The sequence below is a fragment of the Rhizophagus irregularis genome, chromosome 27 (genome assembly GCF_026210795.1).
Source record: "Rhizophagus irregularis chromosome 27, complete sequence".
Taxonomy (NCBI): domain Eukaryota; kingdom Fungi; phylum Glomeromycota; class Glomeromycetes; order Glomerales; family Glomeraceae; genus Rhizophagus; species Rhizophagus irregularis.
Genome location: NC_089455.1, coordinates 2,280,501 through 2,304,065, shown reverse-complemented (window position 1 = coordinate 2,304,065; position 23,565 = coordinate 2,280,501). Strand labels below are relative to the sequence as shown.

Sequence of the window (23,565 nt, the reverse complement as noted above, 5' to 3'; positions counted from 1 at the left end):
TTAAAAGAAAAATTCGTTCTATTTGATCAAAAGGTTTTACGCCACAACATATAAACATCCGATTTTATTAACGGGAAAGGCTTATTTTCTAATTTGATATTTGACTTTTTTTTGATATTCATGGCTAATTTCTATTTAGGTCTGGATCAATTGAACAAAGCCCTTGTTCGATTGATCTTTTTCAATCATATATTTTTGTCAACAAGCCATAATTGGCTTGTTAAATAATTAAATTATTAAACGGAACGTATTTCGGTTATTATAAGCCATTAAAAAAAAAAATTGATTTTAATAAATTCTTTAATCTATTAGCGCGAAATATTTATAACAATATAATTATAATGAAATAATTATAATAATATATATCAACTTTATTGAAATTACGCGTATTCAATATTTCATTTAAATTGATTAAAAACGGTAAAGTCTTAATTTGATTTTCCGGAATAAAAAAAAAAAATATGAACCCAATTAAACGAATAATAATTTGATTAATAATATCAAAAGAGTGGCTTTAAAAGATTATCGATAAATTAATTTTTAAGGGTTAATAATTGAAATTTCAAAGCCTAAAAATCATTTATAGGGATAAAAATATCATAAAATTAATTTTAAATTAAAAGAAAAGAAAAGAAAAAATTTATTATTTCAAAGCCAAAAGATCTAAGTGTGGCGAATTTTTTTTTTTAAACGTTAAGGCTAAACACAGCCTACTGATCAATTAACGGGTATTAATTTATTTACGTTTATTAATATCCTTTCAACAAATATAAAAGAAACAACAAATTGCGTTCCTATTTTTCCAACTTTCTTTTCAAAAAAAGAAAAAAAGAAAAAAATTCACTCTAAAACCTAAATAAACTTCAAATCACACAATCAAATTTACCTTACAAAATGTCGAAAACCTCCTTCATTATTGCTATTTTTGCTTTGGTTAGTTTGATCTTTGTAGGATTAACTCAATCCACTCCATTGGTTCCATTAGAAAAACGATTCTCTGGAACTGGAGCCGTCGCTTACTGTGATTTCGGTGATAAGGTCACTGGACGATTTACCTGGACTAATATTCCTGGAAACAAATGTCGGGTTATGGGACAATTTAATACTGGTTTGGAAAGTCCTGACGTCAATGAATATTCATTCTTCTTGGAAGATGACAAAGAAACTAAAGTCCATGATCTTACCGAAGAAATTGCTTCCCAAATCCATATTAACCCACCAGGTGCTTCTCCTTTCCAATGTGATTTCCCTTTCTCATTAACATCCGTTAAAGATGTTACAGGTTTATGTTTTGTTGTTAAACATAAGGGAACGACTCTTTCCAAAGGAATAATTGTGGGCGTTTAAATTAGGATAAAGATGTGACGTAAAATTTGTTAATAGAAATCTTTAGATTATTAGAGAATTTTTTATTTATTTATTTATTTAATTTTATTTATTTTTTTGACTGTAAATATATATGAGTATAGAAGCAAAAGTAAGATTTCTTTTTCGTCACAACTTTTTTTAAATAAAGATTTGCGTACTTTTTGTATACAATAAACCTTATAAGCATTAATATATATATATATTAAGTAATTACGAAAGATGACGCCAAAGTCACTAAACAAATCAGTAATTTTATACAAGTTACACGGATTACACATATTTGAATGACATACCTTAAAAATCAAATTATTCAAAGGTAAATTACCGGCAAAATTATATTAAACAAATATGTGTTTATAACAAATAGTATTTAGCGATCAATTATACGGTCTCGTTCATTCCAAATAACTTCTTTTTGTAGACTTGGCAATATCGCTAAAAAAAGAATTGTAAAAGAAAAAAAAGATAAAAAAAAGATAAAGATTATCTAAATTAAAGAATATTTAATATATCGGTAAAAGGAATATAAGTCACACAAGTCACAATCGTCACATATTCCCATGGCAATATTATACAATATTACTAATGATTTAATATTATCAGTTTAAAAAATGATTACGTATTACCTGCTCATGAAAATATTTATCAATGAATTACCGATAAAACTGCATGCATATACTAAAATGTAACCATTTATACAAACATTCGACCAAAATTATGGTAAGTACAACAGGTAGTAAACAAGTTTTATTGAGGAGATGAAATGATCATTGTCTTACCAAAACAAATGATGCCAATGATTTTTACTTTCCATTATTGAATAGGAAAAAATAAGTCATTACCTTACTTTATTGGAAAAAATATTCCTAATAAATAACAGATTTATTTCAAAATTCGGTCCGTAAGATAATAAAATCTAAGTAATATTTTAAAAATACATTTTAAGAAGTTTATTTAAAGTAAAAAAAATTGACTTTTTATAGGATTTGATTTAAAAATAACATCAACACAACATTTTAGAACTCCGAGTGTTACCTATTATTCCAATTCAAAAATACTTATAAAAAGGAGATAAATTCAATTTCTAATCGATTAAAAAAAAAAATTCTTTACCTTTTACAATTCATTAATAATGATCACTAAAAGAGCCATTTTGATCCTTTTCCTTTTCGCTGCGCTCGTTTCTTCTATTCCACATCCTAACCTTCAAAAACGAGAGAAACTTGGATTCGTTGCTACTGTATTATTTAATGAAAATGACATTAAAGGAGTAGCAACATTTACTCAATTTAGCTCTAAAGTTTGTAGAGCTACAGTCCAATTTAATACAGGATTCACTTCATCTAATGATGACATCTATACTTTCAAAGCCGGTAATCATGATATCACCCCCAATAATTTTATTGTTAAACCTCCTGGTATTGCAGCATTTAGAAAAGATTTTACTAATTTCAAATGTAATTCTCTTGTTGGTAAAAAGTTTACTGTTAAACGTGGTAATAAAGTAATTGGTGAGGAAGAAATTAAAGAAGCATAATTTAGCATGATTACGTGTGATGTGGTGGGCAGGAAATATTAGCTATTCTATTATATATATTTATTTATTTATATTTATTTATTTTTAATGTTTTTGTTTTAATGTTTTTTAACAATGTTGTATTATAAAATTTTTATTAGTACTATAATATGTCTCCAAGTAAATAAAGTTTTTTAATCCATTCAATTCGACACTTTCTGAAAATGGAATCAATTCGTGTGAATATTGAGTTACTTTCAAATTATTAATTCGGTAGGACCCGGATAAATTAGATCTTGGCAAAATATACTGCCAAGAAAAATGGCAAATTTAAAAATAGTTCATGTTTATGCCTTAATATTGTTGTTTTCCTCTCATGATATTATTCTTTTTAAATAGAAATTTCTAAAGTTTAATTAAACTAAATTAATATTCATGTAAGTGATCTTTAATAATCGGGAGATTGGAAAAAAGATTAGAGTCACATGATTTACTTGGCACCCACATCGTGTTATAAGGTATGTCAACATTTTCAAAAATTAATAAATTTATATGTTAGAATACTACTAGATAAATCTTTAGAAGATTTGAATCTCAGTAATGCCGATATCAAGACTTCAACTATTATTAAAATAAACCTGTTACGTCTCTAACTTGAAGTTACTGTATTTATTTTTGACCAAAATTTTTTTACAAATTTTGGTAAGAATATTGAATTTTAATATTTACCATTTGTCTTCTAATATTGATACTGTACTTTGATTATGAAAACTACTGCATGATTAGATTGCTTCAATCAAAATCGCTAAAATAACAAGAAACACTTCTCATCTAAAGAATATATATTATAGTGAATAATCGATAAATTATTTGAATAAAGTACTCATTAAATTATTTTAGCCATCATCATAATTTTTAGTAGTTCGAAAGCGATTTGAACAATTTTTGAAATTATTAAATACAGATGAATCGAATTACTTTACTCCAATAAGTAACTTTACCTAATAAATTGATGTCAATAAATTTAATTAATTGTCAATGAAGGAAAAATGATCAAAATATGCAATTTGCGAACTACTTTAGAACCGAACCGGTTTCGAACCCGATTCCTAACAACTAAAAATATTAATAGACAAGTTGAATGGCTTAGCTTCATAAATTAAAAGATTATTATAAACGAGATTTACTAATATTATAATAAGAGAAAATGATACTCAAACCAAGCACTTTCAATAAACCAATTTAATATCCACTAATAAATTTCTTTAATAAATCTATTCAATTGAAATATTTTTTTTCTCAGTAAACTCAACCTTGTTATTGAACCGTAATTAGAACGAAGTCCTAGTACTATATTAATTTTATGTTGAGAAACAAAAATATTTTAAAATGCTGTTGCCGTATTAGAAATTTAAAACTTCAATTGTTTCATAAAACCCACAATAATTTACCTAATTTACCTATATCGCACTTTACACTTAACAATTTATATTAAGCGATATGTTTATTAGCGAAGTCACATGAAACATTATCGGTTCATCCTTATAATAAACTTGAACGTAGTATAAATTTGGCTAAAGTAACAGCTTTAAGTAAGTAACATGTTTAAACTGCGAATTCAGAAATTCTAAATGAAGTTAACAAATCTTTAAATTGATTACTCGTAAGTGCATAAAAATAAGCTGAGGTCTTACGTAATTATTTGTATTATAATGATCTCACGATATTATCGAAACATTTTATACATAAAAATTAATGAATTCTTTCTTTAATCCTTTCAATTCTTTCTTAATTCATACAAAATATACAAAATTTGTACGTTATAAAAATGGATTATATTGACTATATGTTAAACCATTCTACTTTTACGAATCAAGATTCACAAGATTCGCTAGATTCACTAGATTCACAAACAATTCTTAATGATAAACTTTTCGAATATCAATACGATGGTATTTTTAAATCGTTTTAATTATATTTTCGTGCTTTATTTGCGAAACTTATAAATCATATTATTTATAGATCTCTTGTTCGTAAATAATGAAGATGCATGTTCAGACGTTTATTCAGGTTATCAAACTGACGGTATGTTAATTTTAATTGTACACCATATATAACCTTGATATAATTTACCCTTTTTACTTCTTTTATAGAATCTATGGCAACCGAATATGGTTCTGCATTTGAAGATGATGATGATAAAATTGATCTCACGCAAGAGGAATGTTGGGAAGTTATTTCTTCATTTTTCAAAAATAAGGGTATTATCCGACAACAATTGGATTCTTTTGATGATTTTATTGAGCGTGGTCTTGTTGAAGTTATAACTGAAAGTCCAATACAAGTGATAAGAAATTCTGATATTGAAGATGAACAAGAAACTATTGTTTGTTTCAATAATTTATGATTTTAAGAAATTTTGTTTTTTTTTTTACTTTTTTAAAAAAGATTTTTTGATAAATAATTACTTTCTAACGAATTTTGTCGTTAGACTCAATATCGTTTCGAATTTGATAATCCATCATTTACTAAACCTCAATTTACCGAATCAGAGGGTGTTAAAACACAATTATTTCCGAATGAAGCTCGCTTAAGGGGCTTAACGTTAGTAATCAATTAATTTTTATCTTATTGATAATAAAAATAATTAATTTACATGAAAAATCATTATATTGTGTCATTAAAAGAAAATTTCAATAAATTTTATTATTTATATAGGTATTCAGCCCCACTTATTTTAGACGTGAAACTTTTTGTATCCAAATTAACCGTAAATAACTTTAATTACAATGATATTGATTTTAAAGAAAGTGAAGAAATTTTGATTGATGAAAGAGCATTTTTGGGAAAGGTCGACTAATTTATCATCCAAATTATAAATATATATATATATTTATTATTAACCATGATTATTATTTAAATAGATCCCCGTTATGGTACATTCTAATTTTTGTTCTTTAGCTGATTTAACTTTTGAGGAATTAAAAGATCATCACGAATGTCCATATGATCAGGTTCGATAAAAATTATCATTCTTTTTTAATTTGTATAACATTTTACTTAGTTTAAAATATATTTAGGGTGGTTATTTTGTCGTTAACGGTTCCGAAAAAGTTTTAATAGCTCAAGAAAGACTGGCTAATAATTATGCTTATGTTTTTAAGCATGCTTTACCAGCTATCTCATACAGTGTAGAATTTCGTAGTACTAATGCGCATATGTCAAAAATTAGAACTGTTAATTTGAAATTGGTTACAAAAACTTCAGCAGGAGAAGTTAGTAATACATTTATTTATATAATTTTTTTTAAAAGTCAATATATAAATATTTATTTATATAATTATTATCTCTTTTTAATTAGAAATCTGGACAATATATACATGTCAATTTACCTTTTATTAAAAAAGATATTCCAATTAAAGTTTTATTTGTTGCTCTTGGAATTCTTAATGATGAAGAAGTTATTGATTACATGTGTTTTGATTCTAATGATAATGAAATGTTCAATATTATATTATCTTGTATTGAAGAATCATGTACAATTCGATCACAAAATGTATATTTACTTATTTTACTAACAAAACCACATATGTTTACCACAAGTTTTACTTATTTGAAATTCTTTAATTCTATTTAATACTTTATAGCTTGCGCTAGATTATATTGGACGCAGAGGAACAGTAGCTAATGCAGCTCGTGAAAAACGAATTGAGTATATATTTATTTAATTTTTAAAATAAATAAATAAATATAATAATAATTATATTAATTTATAGGTACGCAAAAAATATTATCCATACCGAATTTTTGCCTCATATTGGAGAGGGAATAGGTTTCAATTCGAATAAAGGAATTTTTTTAGGATATCTTGCACATAGACTTTTATATTCTGCTCTTGGATATCGAGAAATTGATGATCGAGATCATTTTGGCAAAAAACGTCTTGATATGGCCGGTCCTTTGATGACTTCATTATTTAGTATTTTATATAAGAAAATGGTAAATGAAATGATTATGTACTTAAGAAAGGTAAATAAATAAAAAAAAAATTTTTTTTTTGATATAATAATTCTATCAACCATGTTCATTAATTATTTTTCCTTGAATAGTGTATTTTAAGTAATCGCGTATTCAAATTACCTTTAGCGATAAAATCAGATCACATTACTAATGGGTTCAAATATTCAGTTGGTACTGGTAATTGGGGAGATTCCAAAAAAGCAATGCAGGTAAATAGTTAAAATTTTCTATAAATAATAATAATAATAATAATAATAATAATAAATAATTTATTTCTTTATCCAACAGTCCAGATCTGGCGTTTCACAAGTTTTAAACAGATTTACTTATGTGTCAACTATATCACATCTTCGAAGATGTAATGCCCCACTTGGACGTGATGCAAAGATTACTAAACCACGTCAACTTCATAATACACAATGGGGATATATATGTCCTGCTGAGACCCCTGAAGGACAGGCATGCGGCTTAATGAAGAATTTAGCATTGATGTCATATGTCTCAGTATCTATGCCACCTGATTCATTAAATGAATACATTAATAATAGTGGAATTTGCAAAAAAATCAATGAAACAACATTTGATAATATTGCTAAATTAACCAAAGTTTTTGTCAATGGAAATTTATCATGTATTACAGATGAACCTTTAGATTTAATACGATTAATTCGAGACAATAAAGGAAACTCCCTTCCAGCTGATATTGGAATTGTTAATGATGTCCATGTAAATGAAATAAGATTTTATTGTGATTCAGGAAGAATGTGTAGACCATTATTCGTCGTGAACGATCAACATTTGGCCTTAACTTCTTATGATTTATTCAAGTTAAAATCGGTAAGTTATAATGAATTCATCTTTTTTAGAATATGCATAATATGATATATAAATATATATGTATAATATACATGCAAAATTATAATTCATTATTATCACATATAAAAGGAAATTGAACAAGATAAAAAGTATAATTTATGGGAAGAATTAGTAGCAAATCATTATATTGAAAATATTGATGCTGAAGAAGAAGAAACTACTATGATATGTATGTCTCCATCAGAATTATATGAGTCAAGATTATATAATTTACGTAAACTTGGAGGTTTAAGACCAAGAAAGAAAAGAAGATCAGTTCATGAACGTTTAATTAATTTACCAACTTGTCCAAATAAGTGGACTCATTGTGAAATTCATCCAAGTATGATTTTGGGTGTTTCTGCTAGTTTAATTCCATTTCCTGATCATAATCAGGTAAAATAAAGATAATTGATATCAAATTCACGTAAAAGAAAAAAAAAATAATAATTATTAAATTTTAATTTTATCATAACTTTGTAACTAGTCACCTCGAAATACCTATCAATCTGCTATGGGTAAACAAGCAATGGGAGTCTATACGACTAATTATCAATTACGAATGGATGTATTGGCCAATGTGTTGTATTACCCTCAGAAACCTCTTGTAACCACAAAAGTCATGAAATATCTTCAGTTCAGAGAATTACCCGCAGGAATCAATGCTATTGTTGCTATTATGTGTTATGGTGGATATAATCAAGAAGATTCTTTGATTATAAATCAAAGTAGTGTCGATAGAGGATTGTTTAGAAGCTTTGTTTATAGAAGTTATGTTGACTATGAGAAGAAAAAGGTATAGCAATTAATTAATTTAATTTTATTGATGATTTTCATTTAAGAAAAAATTTTTTTTTTTTTTTAATCAAAAAAATAACGTAGGGTATTTTGAATATGGAAGAAATAATGAAACCAAATTCTTATACAACTGTTGGATTAAAGCGTGGAAGTTATGAGAAACTTGATAATGATGGAATTGTACCTTGTGGAATTAGAGTTACTGGAAATGATATTCTTATAGGAAAAGTAACCACACTTTCGTCAGAAGTTGAAATGCTTGGCCAACGAAAAGAGTCACATATATATCGAGATGTTTCTACACCGTTGAGATCTACAGAAAATGGAATTATTGACCAAGTAATTGTTACCACAAATCAAGATGGAGTTAAAATGGTAAAGGTTAAAGTTAGAAACACAAGAATTCCAGAAATTGGAGATAAATTCGCGAGTCGTCATGGTCAGAAAGGAACAATTGGAATCACTTATCATCAAGAAGATATGCCATTTGCTGCTAATGGTATTACACCTGACATTATTATAAATCCACACGCTATTCCTAGTCGTATGACAATTGGACATTTGGTTGAGTGTTTAATGGGCAAGGTATGTAAAAGGAAAAGTAAAAAAAGGGATGATAATTTGGCCTGATTTTACTGATTTTAACAATTTTAACATACGATTTGTAAATATAAAGCTATCGGGTTTAACTGGTAACGAAGGGGATGCAACAGCCTTTAATGAAATTACTGTAGAATCGATTTCTCGAAATCTCAAGTCCATGGGATTTCATCATCGTGGATTAGAAGTTATGTATAATGGTCATACTGGACGTAAATTAGTTGCACAAATTTTCATCGGACCAACATATTATCAACGTTTAAAGCATATGGTTCAAGATAAAATTCAGTAAGTATTTGGACATCAAAATATAAAATAAATAGTGAATTTTGTCTAAATTAAATTGAATAAATAAAATAGCTCCCGCGGAAGAGGTCCAGTGAATATAATGACTAGACAACCTGTTGAAGGACGTAGTCGTGAAGGAGGATTAAGATTTGGTGAAATGGAACGAGATTGTATGATCTCACATGGTGCAGCATTATTCTTAAAGGTATTTTATTTTATTAATAATTAGTAAAATTTTTATTTTCTTTTTTTGGTTAATAATATTTCATTCATTATAGGAACGACTTAATGATGTTGCGGATGCTTATAGGATTCACGTGTGTGATATTTGCGGTCTAATATGCATAGCACAAGTTTCGAAAAATGTTTATAGTTGTAAAATTTGTAAAAATTCCACTCGGGTAAGTAAAATAAAAATAATGATAATATACTGTATTTTGCGGTATATAAGCACCCCTTTTTTGCACCTAATACCGGCCAAGATCCTCATAATTCTGCCCAGTGATGTTTATTTTCGGGGGGTGCTTACTAACCGCAAAATATGGTGTCTTTTTTTTTAAAAAAAAAATCATATTTTCATATTTTATCTGTTTTTTATAGGTTTCTCAAGTACATGTTCCATACGCTTGTAAATTACTTTTCCAAGAACTTATGTCGATGAATATTACCCCAAGATTAAAGCTTTTATAAATCCGCATCATCGTAATATCTTTGATCTTATCGAAGAAGTTATTTTGTTGTCTACATATCTTTTAAATGTGTATTTAAATTTTAATAAGGTTGAAAAATTCTTGCTTAATATAAAATTCAAGAGTATTATTTGAAGTATGTATTGTATAATAAACAAAGACGGATGCTAATTTAGAGAATTCTGCGAAATAAATAATTTTTACTATATTTTCTTATAAAATTTTCAATTTTATAAAATTTGATATAATGGAAGTGATACAAAATTACTTTATTGTATTACACACTTAATTTCAATTAATTTAATTGTAATGCAGAATCAATAAAAAATGAATATAACAACAGTAGCAAAATTTTCTGAATAATTTTTTTTAAACAGTATTATGAAATCTTCGACCTCAGTTATTAATGTGGCTGTGTGAACCACGCCATTGCCGACATTTAACTACATGATCCGCCGATATTCGGATAAAATATGGTTAACAGTTACGTGTAGTAAAACTATTGTAATTTTTGTTGCTCTCCTTTCCATGATGCTAATAAGTACTTGAAATTTTTGTATAGAAAAAATTGGATATTGTTTGCAATCGCTTTTTGCAAAATGCAAATGCGTAGCCACAGCCGAAAAACAATTATAATTTCTTCGCTAGTACTTCCAATACATCAGCTTCTAAATAACGAGGCTTAATGAGAAATTTTTATATCGAGTTCACGAGTAAATTACCACCACAAAGCCAAAATTAGTCAAATACGGTCAACAGTACGAGAATTTTTTTTTCGTGATGTGATTTAATGCAAATCATTTTAATCATTTATTATGAATATTGCCATATTAGTCAAAATGTATGAGTTTTTGATTGTATGCACCGTGATTACATTATAAAGAAAAAAAAAAAATACTATGATTAACGAGTTTGATTTTGGAAATGCAGGGTTTTATGTTGGCGTGTTCGTGCGACTAGCAGACTACTATATTTATCATTTACTATTTTTAATTTATATGATATACATATTAATACTGTATTAATATACTTGTCACAGGCTTTGGCGTTAAATTTAGGGGACTGTAGGTCAGCCATGGCACCTAATAGAGTTGTCATAGAATTCTAAATAAGTAAAAATGATTGTCAAAAAAAATTGAAATCAAATTTCCTAATTTGGAGTCTCGGAAAAAAAATACACGTTTTTTATTAAAATAATTTATTTACAATATCCAATTATCGAGTTATCGAAGAAATAAATATTAAATACAAAAAAAAACATTAAATACATTAAATACATTAAACTGTTAATATACCCTTTGTTACCATAACCTCTGCTTTCTTTAAATAGATTTTACTATCGTCATACTAACGATACCTTTTTTATGATGACTTATTTCAAAAAATTGGTCAACAATTTTACTAATAAGTAATTTATCAAAATCATGTTGAAAAGGAGTAGTACCAGTTGAGTTAACACTCCATTTATTTAAACCATCGGTTGTTAAGTCATATATTAATATTTTTGATCTATCAACAATTTTAAATTGATAATTTGCAGCTACTTTATCAAATATCCCTGAATCTAATTTACCACTAACATTTGTTTTATTCTGTGAAGTTTTAGTAAACTTTATTTGACCTGTTACCGCCGTTGAACTATTTGATGGATTCGTGAATACTGCTATTGCTGCTGATGGTGATGATGAGGATGAGGAGGAAGGTGCCGAGGTTGTTGGAGCTGATGTTGCAGCTTTTTCAATATTTTCAAGGTCAAATTCAGGTAAAGATATTGGACTTGCAATTACCAAAAAATAAATTAAACATATAGGAAATATCGTGAAAATTTTATTATATCTCATATTATTAAATTTCATAAAAATTGGATTTTTGGAAAAGATAAAAAGATTTTTAGCTCGGTTGTAAGATATATTTATACTTTTTTTTCAATTGTTTTTAGTTTATAGTGATGCAATACTATTTTAAATATAGATCAACACTTGATTACGTAATTACCAAATTCGATCACTTTGAATAAAACGCTTTAAAAAGTCCCCTTTGCTTAATTTGGGTTGGTATACTATTAAAGGTTCGTTCCGTTTGGCTTAGACATAAAAGCCACTAATCGAACAATATCTAGAAATTTTCATAAACTAAAAAAATTTTTTTTTTTTTTAATAAAAAATTGGGTTATTTTGTTATTTTATTTATTTTTACCTTGAAAGTTATATACAATGAAATCTTTCCCTACAAAGATTAATAAGGATTTCGTTATAAACTTTTGTTTTCTCGTTTCAAGAATATGCATAAATGAAACATTTATGCATTACTTAATATAAATACTTTCTGATCGGAAATTGATTGAGATATCATTCGATTCTTTTGATGATCCGGATAAGTTCGGATCGATCCGAGTGATGTGTGTGAATACTGTGTGAATTTATATCAAAATTTTTAATTTTATTACCATAAGAAGTTTTTGATCGGTCTAACTTTTCTTCATACTCAAATGAGAGACAATCACCAGTGGCAAAATTGACCATGAAATTTCGGGGATTTGTTGGATAAAATTCACATTAAAATTCTCTCCTCTGACGGATGTCTGCCAAAAATCACCTGATTTTGGTAGTGGTAATATAATTTAGGCCAAGAAAATGAATTTAGCCAAAATCATGAAATAAAATTATAAAACACATAAAACACATGACATATATGGTCAATTATAGTGCTGGCCAAATTATGCTTACTAGACTTATATTATTATATAGTATATTAATTTATTATTATGTTACTAATTAACTTAAATTAAAGTTTGTAATTCATACTTTATATTGGAAAAAAAATGATATATATATTTGAAAAACTTATAAATATTATTATAATTATAAGTTAAATTCTATAAAAATTAAAAGTAAAATATAATCTTGATATTATGATTTCCTAAAAATTAGTTTTTATAATAACAATTAGATAGTTAAGATAATTAGACTTATTTTGCTTTTATTTACTTTTAATTAGTATTTTATTATTAAATTTGAAATTTTAAATTTAAAAGAAAAATATTGATATCTATTCATATATAAATGAAATTTTTTAAAATTAAATTATTACTATAATTATTATAATTATTATACTTTTTAATATAATACTTTGGAATATAATATAAAAATTAATTAAATAATATATATAGTAGTATTTTTTTAAATATATGTCTTTTTTTATAAAAAGTTATATAGTTTAGATTTTTTACTTTAGGTAAAAAATAGTAAAAAAACCTTTTTAATTTAAAAAAAAACATTTTTTTGAGGTAATTGCTAAATATCACCAGTGGTGATTATTATCACATATAAAATATTTTTTGAATTTTCAAAATTTTTGACTGAAATATTATTCCATTTAATTATAATGTGGTAGCTGTCACCTATAAATAACAATAGTCCAAAATTTGAAATTTTATTTATTTATATTGTGCAACTTATTTTTAAAGTACTTTGTTAAAATATTAATTGCTGCATAAGTGGCAAAATTTTTTTTGGCATATTACATAGAATTTTTGTGGATTTCTATAAAATTTTTGTAAAATCCATACAAATTACATGAAAACTAGTTTGAAATTTTATGTTTTTATTATTGCTACTTATTAAAATCATCCAACTTTAACCTATAATATTAATAAAATAACCTGATAGAAATGTTCAATACATGTTGCTCTATCATTTTATTGGTTTAGTTTTTTCTTTTTACTATTCAATTTAAAATTTATAAAAATTTGAAATTATATAATATTAGTGTGATTTATAGGTGATAGCCACCATATAAATATCATAAATTTATAAGTAAAATAATGCAAATTTTCCTTAGATTATAAAAGCTGTTGTTTAGATAATTTTTGAAAACAGGAAAGTTTGATTTTATAAGTAAAATATAATTTTTTGTTTTAAAAAAGATTTTATTAGTCAAGTTTTCAAAATTTTAGTGTGATTAGTATTTACTCAAATTTGTTTTATATATTTATTATTTAAATTAAAATTTTTGAAAAAAATTTATAATATGTTTTTTAATTTTAGCCAAAATTATAATTTTTGACTAGAATTAAGTGGTGTGATTATAACTTTTCTAATTGTAATTATATAATTAAAATTGATGAAGTTTTATTATAAGAAATTTATACTCAAATTACATGAAAAATCACAAAAAAAAGACTCCTACTTTCCACTCACCAGTCAGCGAACACAAGTCTTTTATATAGTTTTTTGCCTCATAAAAGTTTCATTACATGTCAATTATTATAGTATTGCGAAATTGACTTAATTTTCCATTATAAAATTCTGTTATTACAATTTTCAATTAAAGTAATTGAAATCATAAAACTTTAATAAAAAACATACCTATTATTTATTCCTTGGGCATTTTTTCTGATAGTAACCAAATTTACCACACAATAAGCATTTACGCTGTTATTTTATAGGCTGAACGTTACTTTTGTCAGCAATTTCTTGCATTAGAACTCTTTTTTTTGATATTTTCATTGCACTTCTTAATCTTTTTTTTTATAGAACCCCTTTAACTTTAGTCACACAAGAACTGGTAATTTGTTCAATTAAATTTTTTTGTAATGGAACTATATTATCATTTTCTTGATTAGACCCATTAATTTCTACTATATCATGATTAACATTGTCATTATTATCTACATTTTTTTTTCGTTTTGCTTCAATAAAATCTTTCAATAATTGAATTAATTCACGATCACTATTAGTTTCTAATGCAATATTAACAGCAGTTTTTGCTATAGAAAATGCTATTCCAAATCTATTTCGTTGATTAGTATTTTGACAAATAATTTCATTATTATCAGACCTTTGAATATAATGTAAACTTTGAAATGTACATGATGTAATTTGAGATAATGTTGAAGTATCAGTAGTTGTTTCTATTGCTGTAAGAATTAGAAAGTTTTTAAGATTAATATTTAAATTAGTTAAAATACTGTTCTTATACCATCTAACAGATATGATGATAATATGGAACTTTGCTGAATTTGAATATAATATTACTTTCCAGAAATGTTGGCAAATTATACCTTTTGTAATTGTTTCCAAACAAATACAAAGGTGGTTTCATCATCCAAAAGTATTACTATATTATATTTACATGAAAGGCTACCTATACATCTTATTTTCCATATTTCAATAATATTTGAAATTTCAATACCACTTAAAAGAGACTTTATAGTTATTTGTAGTTCATCAATAATGTCTTCAATAAAATTATCACTGGCAGTTTTAATATCTAAATTCTATAAGATTTATATAAAAAAGAATCACATGAAGATACGAATCATATGATCGATCTATTAATTAGTAACGCAACTTATATAAATATTATGAAGTTACTATTAATTTTAATAAAATGATAATTATCTCATTTAAAGATGATATCAAAGTAATCAAATAACCTTCATAAATGAATGATTGAGAAATTTGAAATTTCTGCTATGATAATACAAGAGACGTCAAAAAGTAATTAAGAACTATATCAATACTGGAAAAAATTTGAGATGATAAATGTGGAAGACCAACTGTTATTTGATAAGCTTTAAGGTTGGCTAATTTACAATACTGAAATTCGTCTTCATGTCTTTTATCAATAGTATTTTCAATTTTACAAAGATTGCTTGCACTATTTAATGTCTTTTTGATAATTGCATTAAATGACTCTACACTTTGTGTGGATTGAATACTTATATTGAATTGAAATGATGTATAGGCTTTGACCCAGCTACTTCGATTAGGATATAATACTTTAGTCATATATTGATGACTTTCTGGAAATTCATCCATCATAGATTTCTACTGTTGTTTAAATAACTTTATACTTAATGTATTTCTACATAAGTAAAATGATTTACTAAATGAACGAAATTTTGTATTCAGTTTTACTTTAAGGTGTTTGGTAATATTTTGCCAAATATGAAAAAGGCAATAAAAATGTAATGTCATTGGAAATATATAAGTAGCTGCATTAATCAATCCTGGTTCTGAATCTGTCCAAAATGCTTTTAACACAGTATTGTTCGTTGCTTTCATAAGACATTGTAAAATCCATGTATATGTAGACACCATTTCATTCTCAACAAGAGCATTAGCTACATTTTGAAACTTTCCATAATTGTCTTTAATTATAAAAACACTTAAATACATGTTATATTTATTTGTTTTACATATATTATCATTTAACACTACATCATGAAATTGTTGGTATAAATCCTGTTGGAAGGGAGACATCCAGAAAATACCAGACAAACGATGTTCATTTAGTGATACCTGGCTAAACTCTTTTTACCAAAAATTTCAGTTTTGTCACCAACCAGTTTCAGTTTCATTATTAACTAAACTATATAGTAATAATTTTTAAGTTTAAATTTTAATTATATAAAATTATAGTTTTATTATAAAAATATATGAAATTATAATATATATATAATAGTTTTATAAATTTCTTTAAAAAATATTATATTTAAATTTATTATTATTTTTTTTTATAAGTAATTATTATAATTAAAAATCCATGAAAATCTATAAAAAATATATGGAAATACTATGGAATATTGAATTTTGGCATTTCATCTTTTAATTTTAAATGTCTAAACTATTTCGGTTTAGTTAAATGACTAAATATTTCAGTTTCGCCTGGGATCTTTACATTCATTACCTGAATGTTGAATAAATACCTTCCAACCTGAATCTTGAATTATTTTTTCAAGAAAATTGTTAAGTAACGAACTTGTATCAGAATTTTCTTCATTTTTATTTTTATATAAACGGTATATTAAGTTATAAATATCCTGTTTATGGAATACATGTTGTAGGTGTTTTTTTTCAAAATTTCTAACTGTATAATGGGTGCCACCTTGCAGTCTGTAAAAAACTTTAAATCTTGCATCATCTCATCATTAAAATGTCGATATCTAGCATTGAGATGTGCTATTTGTATAGGATTTAATTCATGATTATGTGTATCTACTAATGTTGTACATTTTATCCTATTTTCTGTCTTTAGTAAGGAAAATTATAATGCCATTCACAATTGTTTTTGTTAGAATTGTGTAAATGATGCAAATCTTAATTAATAATCTTACGAGCTTCATAATTATTACCACTAGAAGAATAATAAAATGATTTGCATCAGGTAATAAAACGATTATTTGCATCTTTATCATTATGAATAAGGTTGCTTGCCGAAACCTAGAGTTTAGGCAAGATTGCGTTTCGCCGAAAAGCAAAATTCTGCTGAAACTATATTAAAGTTATATTAAAAAACTGGCGAAACTTTAAAGAAAGGTGAAACTGCTGAAACTTATTATAAATGCCAAAACTGCCGAAACTCTGCCAAAACTATAATAAATCTATAGTAAAATTTTGACGAAACTAATCGTAGGATTTTGAAGAGGTTTAGATAAGCAACCTTAATTATGAAAAACCTGGTATTCAAAGCCTTTTTTTAAACAGTAATTATGCAAAAATGTATCAACTAATGTCTAGTCATCAAAACTATCTCCTATACAGAGATTATATTGATATGAAAAACAGTTTAAGCTGTCATTTAAACCATCAAATAGTTCTGTAAGTTCTTCTTCTAGTTCATTAAACAAGTGTTCAGAAGATTTAGGAGGTGTAATAATGTTTTCTAATACATTTTCTTCTAATTTGTTAAAAAAGTATTCAGGAGACTTGGAAGGTGTAATAATATCTTCTAACACACTTTTTTCATTACTTTCAATAAAAAAATTTGTAGGTAAAATGGTATTTTCAGAAAAATTCATAAAGAAATCCCAATCTATGTCCATTGTGATAAAGGATTTGTTAGGATAAATATCACTGCATTAATTATCACTCCTTTATTTAATATATGTAGAGTACAAATTTTTTATGATGTGCATGGGTGTAAATATATATTTAGTTAAAATTTATATGCTTGTACAATAATTATGTTATACAACATTATGGTAAAAATCACCAGTGATGAAACAAAAATTAAAAATTAATAAAATCACCAGTGATGATTAAAATTTGAATTTTATCACCGGTAAATTCATTATGAAAATTACGGCTAGTAGTGAAAATAAAATATAAAATTAATAAAATTACCAGAGGTAATTAAAATTCGAATTTCACCAGTAGTGAAAATTAAATAAATTTTTTATTTTTTATTATTTTTTTAAGTTTATACAAAACTTTTACTAATAAATATCGAAAGAAACATTATTTCTTAATTTTTAATTTTTATAATTTATAAAAATTTTTAATTTTTAATTAGAAAAAAGTCCTGCTTTGCCACCTGGGGTGGTAATATGATTTTTGCCACTTCTACTGCATGTGATACTATAACGTCATATAACATGTGTAAATATTTTAAATATTAACGTAACACGTCAAGAATGATACATTTGCCAATGTAACATTTAAAACAAATATGGATAACATCAATTTAAATAAGGAAAACACTTTACCAAAATCTATAGTCTCAAGACAAAACCGTTTAAGAGTTCTTCAAGAGCTTCAGACTAGTGACAATCTAAAGGAGCAAGCACTTGAGTTAAAGGTTGGCTATAAATTTGAGAATTGGGAGCATGTAGACCAAGTTCTACATACATATGCCAAAACAAAAGGTTTTTCCTGAAGATTGCAAAATACTTATCATAGAGTCGATGGAAGCGTTAATAAAAAGGTATTTGAATGCCATCATGCTGGTAAGGTAAAGGAAATAATCCAGATATAACACGAAATACAACATCATCTCGCGTTGAATGTACATGTTATATAAATATTTGTTAGCCAAAAACTGACTCAAATCCAAGAGTAACTACTTTTGAACCAGGGCATAAAAACCATAATCTTAATACTTTAACAGCAATATTCACACCATCATATCATAGTTTGCCTGAGTCAGTAATGAATTGAATAAAGTTTTATATCAATAATTCACCTGGAATGGGCAGCTTTATGATTCAGAATCTTTTAATTGCTGAGTTTCCACAGCAAACATTTCTAGAAAGAGATGTAATAAATGCGATTCAATACTTTAAATAGGATAATTCTCATAGTGAAGTTAATGATTCAGACAATGATGCGTTTTGGCTATTGGAAATGCTTGAAAATCAGCAAAAAGAAGATCCCAGAATGTTTATTGCTAAAAAAATCCATCAAGGGTAAGGTTGCTTGTCTAAACCTCTTTAAAATCCTACGATTAGTTTCGTCAAAATTTTACTATAGATTTATTATAGTTTCGGCAGAGTTTCAGCAGTTTCGGCATTTATAATAAGTTTCAGCAGTTTCACCTTTCTCTAAAGTTTCGCCAGTTTTTAATATAACTTTAATATAGTTTCGGCAGAATTTCACTTTTTGGCGAAACGCCATCTTGCCTAAACCTCTAGGTTTCGGCAAGCAACCTTAATCAAAGGAGGTTATTTCATATTTTTTGGATGGATTCGAATCAACAGGAGTTATATCAGTATTATCATAATGTTATTGTAACAGATAACACTTCAAGAACAAATAAGTACCACATGGCTCTTTGCATCTTTGTTTGCGTCATAATCAAAACTATACCCGTATTTTTGCACAAGCATTATTATCCGATGAAATATCAGCGTCTTATACATGGGTTTTAGAACAACTTTTAGAAGCAAACAATGGAATCACACCAACTATTATTATTAGCTATGCATATATAGGCTGACAGAATAAGTAAAACCACTTTTACCTTATATAAAACACATCTATTGTATATTTCATATTCGTTAAAATCTGGATCGTCATATGCAAAGCTCTTTGGGCGTCAATTTGGAAGATATTCTGGAAATTTGGCATGTTACTTACCTTATACGTCCAAATCAAACTCAACTCACGTTTCGTGATTGATCCTTTTTTATATGATCGAGACGTATTTGCCTTATGTTTAATGATTTTGAACTGTGGATTAGTATGCCGCCATTTTTTTCAGGTTATGATTCGCAGTCAACAAGCACAATTTAGCATTTCGTTAATTAAAAGGCGATGGTTTAAGTTAGAAACTTATGGAAACGCATTTAATGATTCAGAAAATTCCAGTAATCTGAATATTCAAAAGCACGCATTTATGGATGTAAATGGAAATCTTTCACATATAGATTCATCAACAATTCTAGATGTTCTTAGAGGCGAAGACTCAATGGATGACATTAATATGAAAATCCAAGCGCGGCACTTGTATAGCAATTTGTTTGGGATGAGTTGTAAAATTGCACAAATTGCCACTGAAAAGTGACGATTTGATGTCTTAAATGTGTTGAATCGGGTTACTGATGAATTGTATGATACGGATGAAAGTATTGATGAATCAGATTCAAGAAAAATTCTTAATCCATATATGGTTAAATCCAAAGGAAGGCCACGAAATAAAAGGTTTAAAAGTTCTGTTGAAACATGTAAAAATTCTAGTAAAGGTACTGGTTCAAATGCTTTTATTCAAGATAATAATGGACATGAAGGTGGCAGTTTACAAGGTAAAGGATCAAAGACATGCAGTAATTGTTATGCACCTAATCATAACATTAGACGATGCACAGCATCATGCAAATTATGTAAAAAGAAAGGTCATACTTATTTAAGATGAAAAATGTAGAACGTAGTAATTCTGATTAGAAAAATTAAAGAATTTGCATGTAGATAGTATTGTGTTTAATTTCTAATGACTGTGATTTTATTACGAATTTCTTAACTGTTAATGCGAGTTAATTTAAACACATTTATTGTAAAGATCTATCATATAAAATTGTATTAAATTTGCAATTAAGACATTAAAGAATTTAAAGTGATAAATAATGTGAAATGATGAAAAAATACATTTTCAAAGTTTTTTTTTTATAATGCTTTATGTATACTATAAGAAAATTTTGTCCAATTAAAATTTGAAAAAAAGGGGGGTGGCAAAAATCAAAATACCACCCCAGGTGGCACGCAGATAACTCCTTTAATTAATTATTAAAATTTAATTAATATTTTATTAAATGTTTTTTATTTTTTTAATGTATTTATAATTTTATTTGATAAAAAAAAAGAGTCACTTTCATATTTAAATATATACAAAGAGACCAAACAAGATTTTGAGCTGATAGAACAAGAAATTACAGAAAAAATTATAAAATATATAAAGAAATATACAAAAAAACTAACATTTCTTTTTCAATTTGAAAAAAACTATCTTTAAATATAAGGATATTACCTTTATAAAACTGAAATTGCAAACCCATTTAAAACTTATAAAAGGACTAATTTCAAATACTATTCTAGCTAACATATAATATTTGACTTTATATATAACTTTAAAAACTAGTCAATATGTGAAATTTTATAAAGAAATGTCAAATACTCAAATGGTTTACAAGTTAATATATTAGAATAGTTATATAGTTTTTTATAATTTTTTTTTGTATAATTACTTGATTTATTTAATGAATTTGTAAATGTATTGTAATTAGCAAAAAAAAATAAAAAAATAAATCTAATATAATTTTATATATTTAAAAACCCATAATCACTCTTGCTAAGATAACAGAATCCTTGGCTAAAATAACTTATTACATATATAGTTTACCTGTTTAGCATAATAGATCATTTGACAGTGTATGCAATACTTAAATAGTATGACAAGTGGTTTATGGATTAATAATATTAGAATAGTTGTATAGTTCTTTACTTTTTTGTATTTTGTATTATTTAGAATTATTTTATAAATAAATCATTTTTACCAATAATATAAAATTTTATTGGTAGTTGTAATTTAAGTAAATGTTATAATAATATATTTTAGAATTAATAATTAATTTAAATAAAAATATATTTATTTACCTTTATTATAATCTAATTAATTAAAAATTAAACTACCATTCAGTTTTCAGTTTATAAAAACAATAATATTAACAGTTTTTTCAAAAAACGGTATTACAATAATTATGAAATATTGTAAATATTATAATTAAATATGAATTATTAATTTATTTTAAATATAAAATTAAAATAACTCATTAATTAAAATTTGATTATCTCTTTTATCAATCCATAATTTCCAATACAATATAGTAGATAAAAGAAATATCAGAACATTAAACCAAGCCAAAGCAGTTATTGATAAATATGATTTACATTTTAGTTGTAATTCCCATGGAATTTCTGATTTTGATGAAAACGGTTGAAGATTTGACATAAAATAACCAGGGCATATTACTTCCGGTGCATAATAGAATGTATATATATTTGTCAAACCTTAGGAAGAATGGAATTAAAAAAGATAAGAAAAGAGTTAGGTGCCAATTAATTGAAAATAAAATGAGTATACCTGCAACTATCCATAGAAGTGAAAAACCACTATTGTAAGAAAAATTATGTAATAAGAATTTGAATAATAAAAAATTAAATATATTATGATTTTACTAACATTCCAAATACAATATCTCTAACAAACGGCCCTTCTCTCCATAAAGTATTAAACTTAAAAAATTGTATACCTAATATTTTAATTTAAAATTGGTAAATATTAACACCTGAGATAAAAAATAAACTTAAATTGTACTTACCTTTAACAATGGTTGTAATTATTATTACAATATAAAAAAATATTTTTATACCAAATAAATTCGACCTATTATCAATCACCATTATATTATTTTATGTTTCAGTCTAAAAAAACAACAAAATTGCACGAATTTTTCATATTACTTTATACTTTGATAATCTTCTATTGATATTCCGGAATTTTGCGTAAATAATGATAATTTCTTATGCTCTGTTATTTCTATTTTAAAGAAAAGATTAAATTAGATAATATGAACAATAAATCATCGAATTCTCTTAACTAACCTAGTGCTATAATAGCTAATGTAACTACAATTGTTAATAATCTTAATGATTTAAATAATATTGGATGTTTATCAAGTCCCATTTTTGATATTCTGATATTAATCTAAAATAATTCCGTTTGAAACAAATTGGTATTAAGTCAAGTTTATAAAAGTTTTGAAAAGTAAATAGTAAATGTAAAATCAACTAATTTGTTTATATACCTCTTATAAGCTGCATCTTTGTATATATCTGTTTAATGCTGATCAATCCTCGAGCAATAATTTCTGTTGTCACATGAAACGAAGGATTCTGTTGGCATCAATCACACCCGATTTAGTCACCATATCCTCCTTTCATTTCTCTTCGAGAAGTCAATAACGCACAAATTATATGTATAAATTGTTATACTATTTGAGAAGAATGTGTTGGAAAATATTAATGACTCTTTTGAACCTAATTGTTTTATTGGTTATTATACTTGAATTGTTAATATTTTCTCTTTTTTCTTCTCGTATAATTTGTATGACTGATTATTTTCCTCCATAACTTTTAGATGGAAGACCGTAATTGA

The 23,565-nt window shown here is 25.8% G+C and overlaps 10 protein-coding genes across 10 annotated transcripts; 6 read left to right on the top strand and 4 right to left on the bottom strand.

Moving 5' to 3' along the window:
- The first annotated feature begins 804 nt into the window (after positions 1–804).
- OCT59_018383 (uncharacterized protein) lies at positions 805–1,884 on the top strand. Its single transcript, XM_025317364.2, has one exon. The coding sequence runs from the start codon at positions 895–897 to the stop codon at positions 1,345–1,347; it is 453 nt and encodes a 150-aa protein (XP_025178488.1). The 5' UTR covers positions 805–894; the 3' UTR covers positions 1,348–1,884.
- Positions 1,885–2,466: 582 nt separating this feature from the next.
- Positions 2,467–3,096, top strand: OCT59_018382 (uncharacterized protein). Its single transcript, XM_025317363.2, has one exon. The coding sequence runs from the start codon at positions 2,501–2,503 to the stop codon at positions 2,903–2,905; it is 405 nt and encodes a 134-aa protein (XP_025178487.1). The 5' UTR covers positions 2,467–2,500; the 3' UTR covers positions 2,906–3,096.
- A 1,616-nt stretch (positions 3,097–4,712) lies between these two features.
- Positions 4,713–10,135, top strand: OCT59_018381 (uncharacterized protein; the record flags this gene model as incomplete). Its single annotated transcript, XM_025309289.2, has 19 exons — positions 4,713–4,836; positions 4,907–4,969; positions 5,038–5,270; positions 5,376–5,488; positions 5,603–5,735; positions 5,809–5,898; positions 5,965–6,159; positions 6,246–6,440; positions 6,532–6,596; positions 6,661–6,913; positions 6,994–7,113; positions 7,193–7,741; positions 7,850–8,155; positions 8,247–8,555; positions 8,642–9,142; positions 9,234–9,445; positions 9,518–9,650; positions 9,724–9,846; positions 10,046–10,135. 19 exons carry the CDS (start codon positions 4,713–4,715, stop codon positions 10,133–10,135), a joined length of 3,807 nt encoding a protein of 1,268 aa, XP_025178485.2.
- Positions 10,136–11,291: 1,156 nt separating this feature from the next.
- On the bottom strand, positions 11,292–11,975 carry OCT59_018380 (uncharacterized protein; the record flags this gene model as incomplete). The annotated part of the gene is made up of 1 exon (XM_025317361.2): positions 11,292–11,975. One exon carries the CDS (start codon positions 11,973–11,975, stop codon positions 11,457–11,459), a length of 519 nt encoding a protein of 172 aa, XP_025178484.2. The 3' UTR covers positions 11,292–11,456.
- Positions 11,976–14,663: 2,688 nt separating this feature from the next.
- On the bottom strand, positions 14,664–15,457 carry OCT59_018379 (uncharacterized protein; the record flags this gene model as incomplete). Its single annotated transcript, XM_066148741.1, has 2 exons — positions 14,664–15,052; positions 15,451–15,457. The coding sequence occupies 2 exons, from the start codon at positions 15,455–15,457 to the stop codon at positions 14,664–14,666; spliced, it is 396 nt and encodes a 131-aa protein (XP_066004639.1).
- A 2,196-nt stretch (positions 15,458–17,653) lies between these two features.
- On the bottom strand, positions 17,654–17,962 carry OCT59_018378 (uncharacterized protein; the record flags this gene model as incomplete). Its single annotated transcript, XM_066148740.1, has 1 exon — positions 17,654–17,962. One exon carries the CDS (start codon positions 17,960–17,962, stop codon positions 17,654–17,656), a length of 309 nt encoding a protein of 102 aa, XP_066004638.1.
- A 626-nt stretch (positions 17,963–18,588) lies between these two features.
- Positions 18,589–19,328, top strand: OCT59_018377 (uncharacterized protein; the record flags this gene model as incomplete). The annotated part of the gene is made up of 4 exons (XM_066148739.1): positions 18,589–18,717; positions 18,785–18,865; positions 18,951–19,064; positions 19,206–19,328. 4 exons carry the CDS (start codon positions 18,589–18,591, stop codon positions 19,326–19,328), a joined length of 447 nt encoding a protein of 148 aa, XP_066004637.1.
- Positions 19,329–20,121: 793 nt separating this feature from the next.
- Positions 20,122–20,421, top strand: OCT59_018376 (uncharacterized protein; the record flags this gene model as incomplete). Its single annotated transcript, XM_066148738.1, has 1 exon — positions 20,122–20,421. One exon carries the CDS (start codon positions 20,122–20,124, stop codon positions 20,419–20,421), a length of 300 nt encoding a protein of 99 aa, XP_066004636.1.
- A 102-nt stretch (positions 20,422–20,523) lies between these two features.
- OCT59_018375 (uncharacterized protein) lies at positions 20,524–20,769 on the top strand (the record flags this gene model as incomplete). The annotated part of the gene is made up of 1 exon (XM_066148737.1): positions 20,524–20,769. The coding sequence occupies one exon, from the start codon at positions 20,524–20,526 to the stop codon at positions 20,767–20,769; it is 246 nt and encodes an 81-aa protein (XP_066004635.1).
- A 1,398-nt stretch (positions 20,770–22,167) lies between these two features.
- On the bottom strand, positions 22,168–23,094 carry OCT59_018374 (uncharacterized protein; the record flags this gene model as incomplete). The annotated part of the gene is made up of 6 exons (XM_066148735.1): positions 22,168–22,418; positions 22,492–22,520; positions 22,591–22,660; positions 22,730–22,794; positions 22,872–22,947; positions 23,013–23,094. The coding sequence occupies 6 exons, from the start codon at positions 23,092–23,094 to the stop codon at positions 22,168–22,170; spliced, it is 573 nt and encodes a 190-aa protein (XP_066004634.1).
- Between the last annotated feature and the right edge of the window lie 471 nt (positions 23,095–23,565).

Excerpts from the sequence above, each read along its gene's own strand:
- OCT59_018383 (XM_025317364.2), top strand. The coding sequence starts at position 895 with ATGTCGAAAACCTCCTTCATTATTGCTATTTTTGCTTTGGTTAGTTTG.
- OCT59_018382 (XM_025317363.2), top strand. The coding sequence starts at position 2,501 with ATGATCACTAAAAGAGCCATTTTGATCCTTTTCCTTTTCGCTGCGCTC.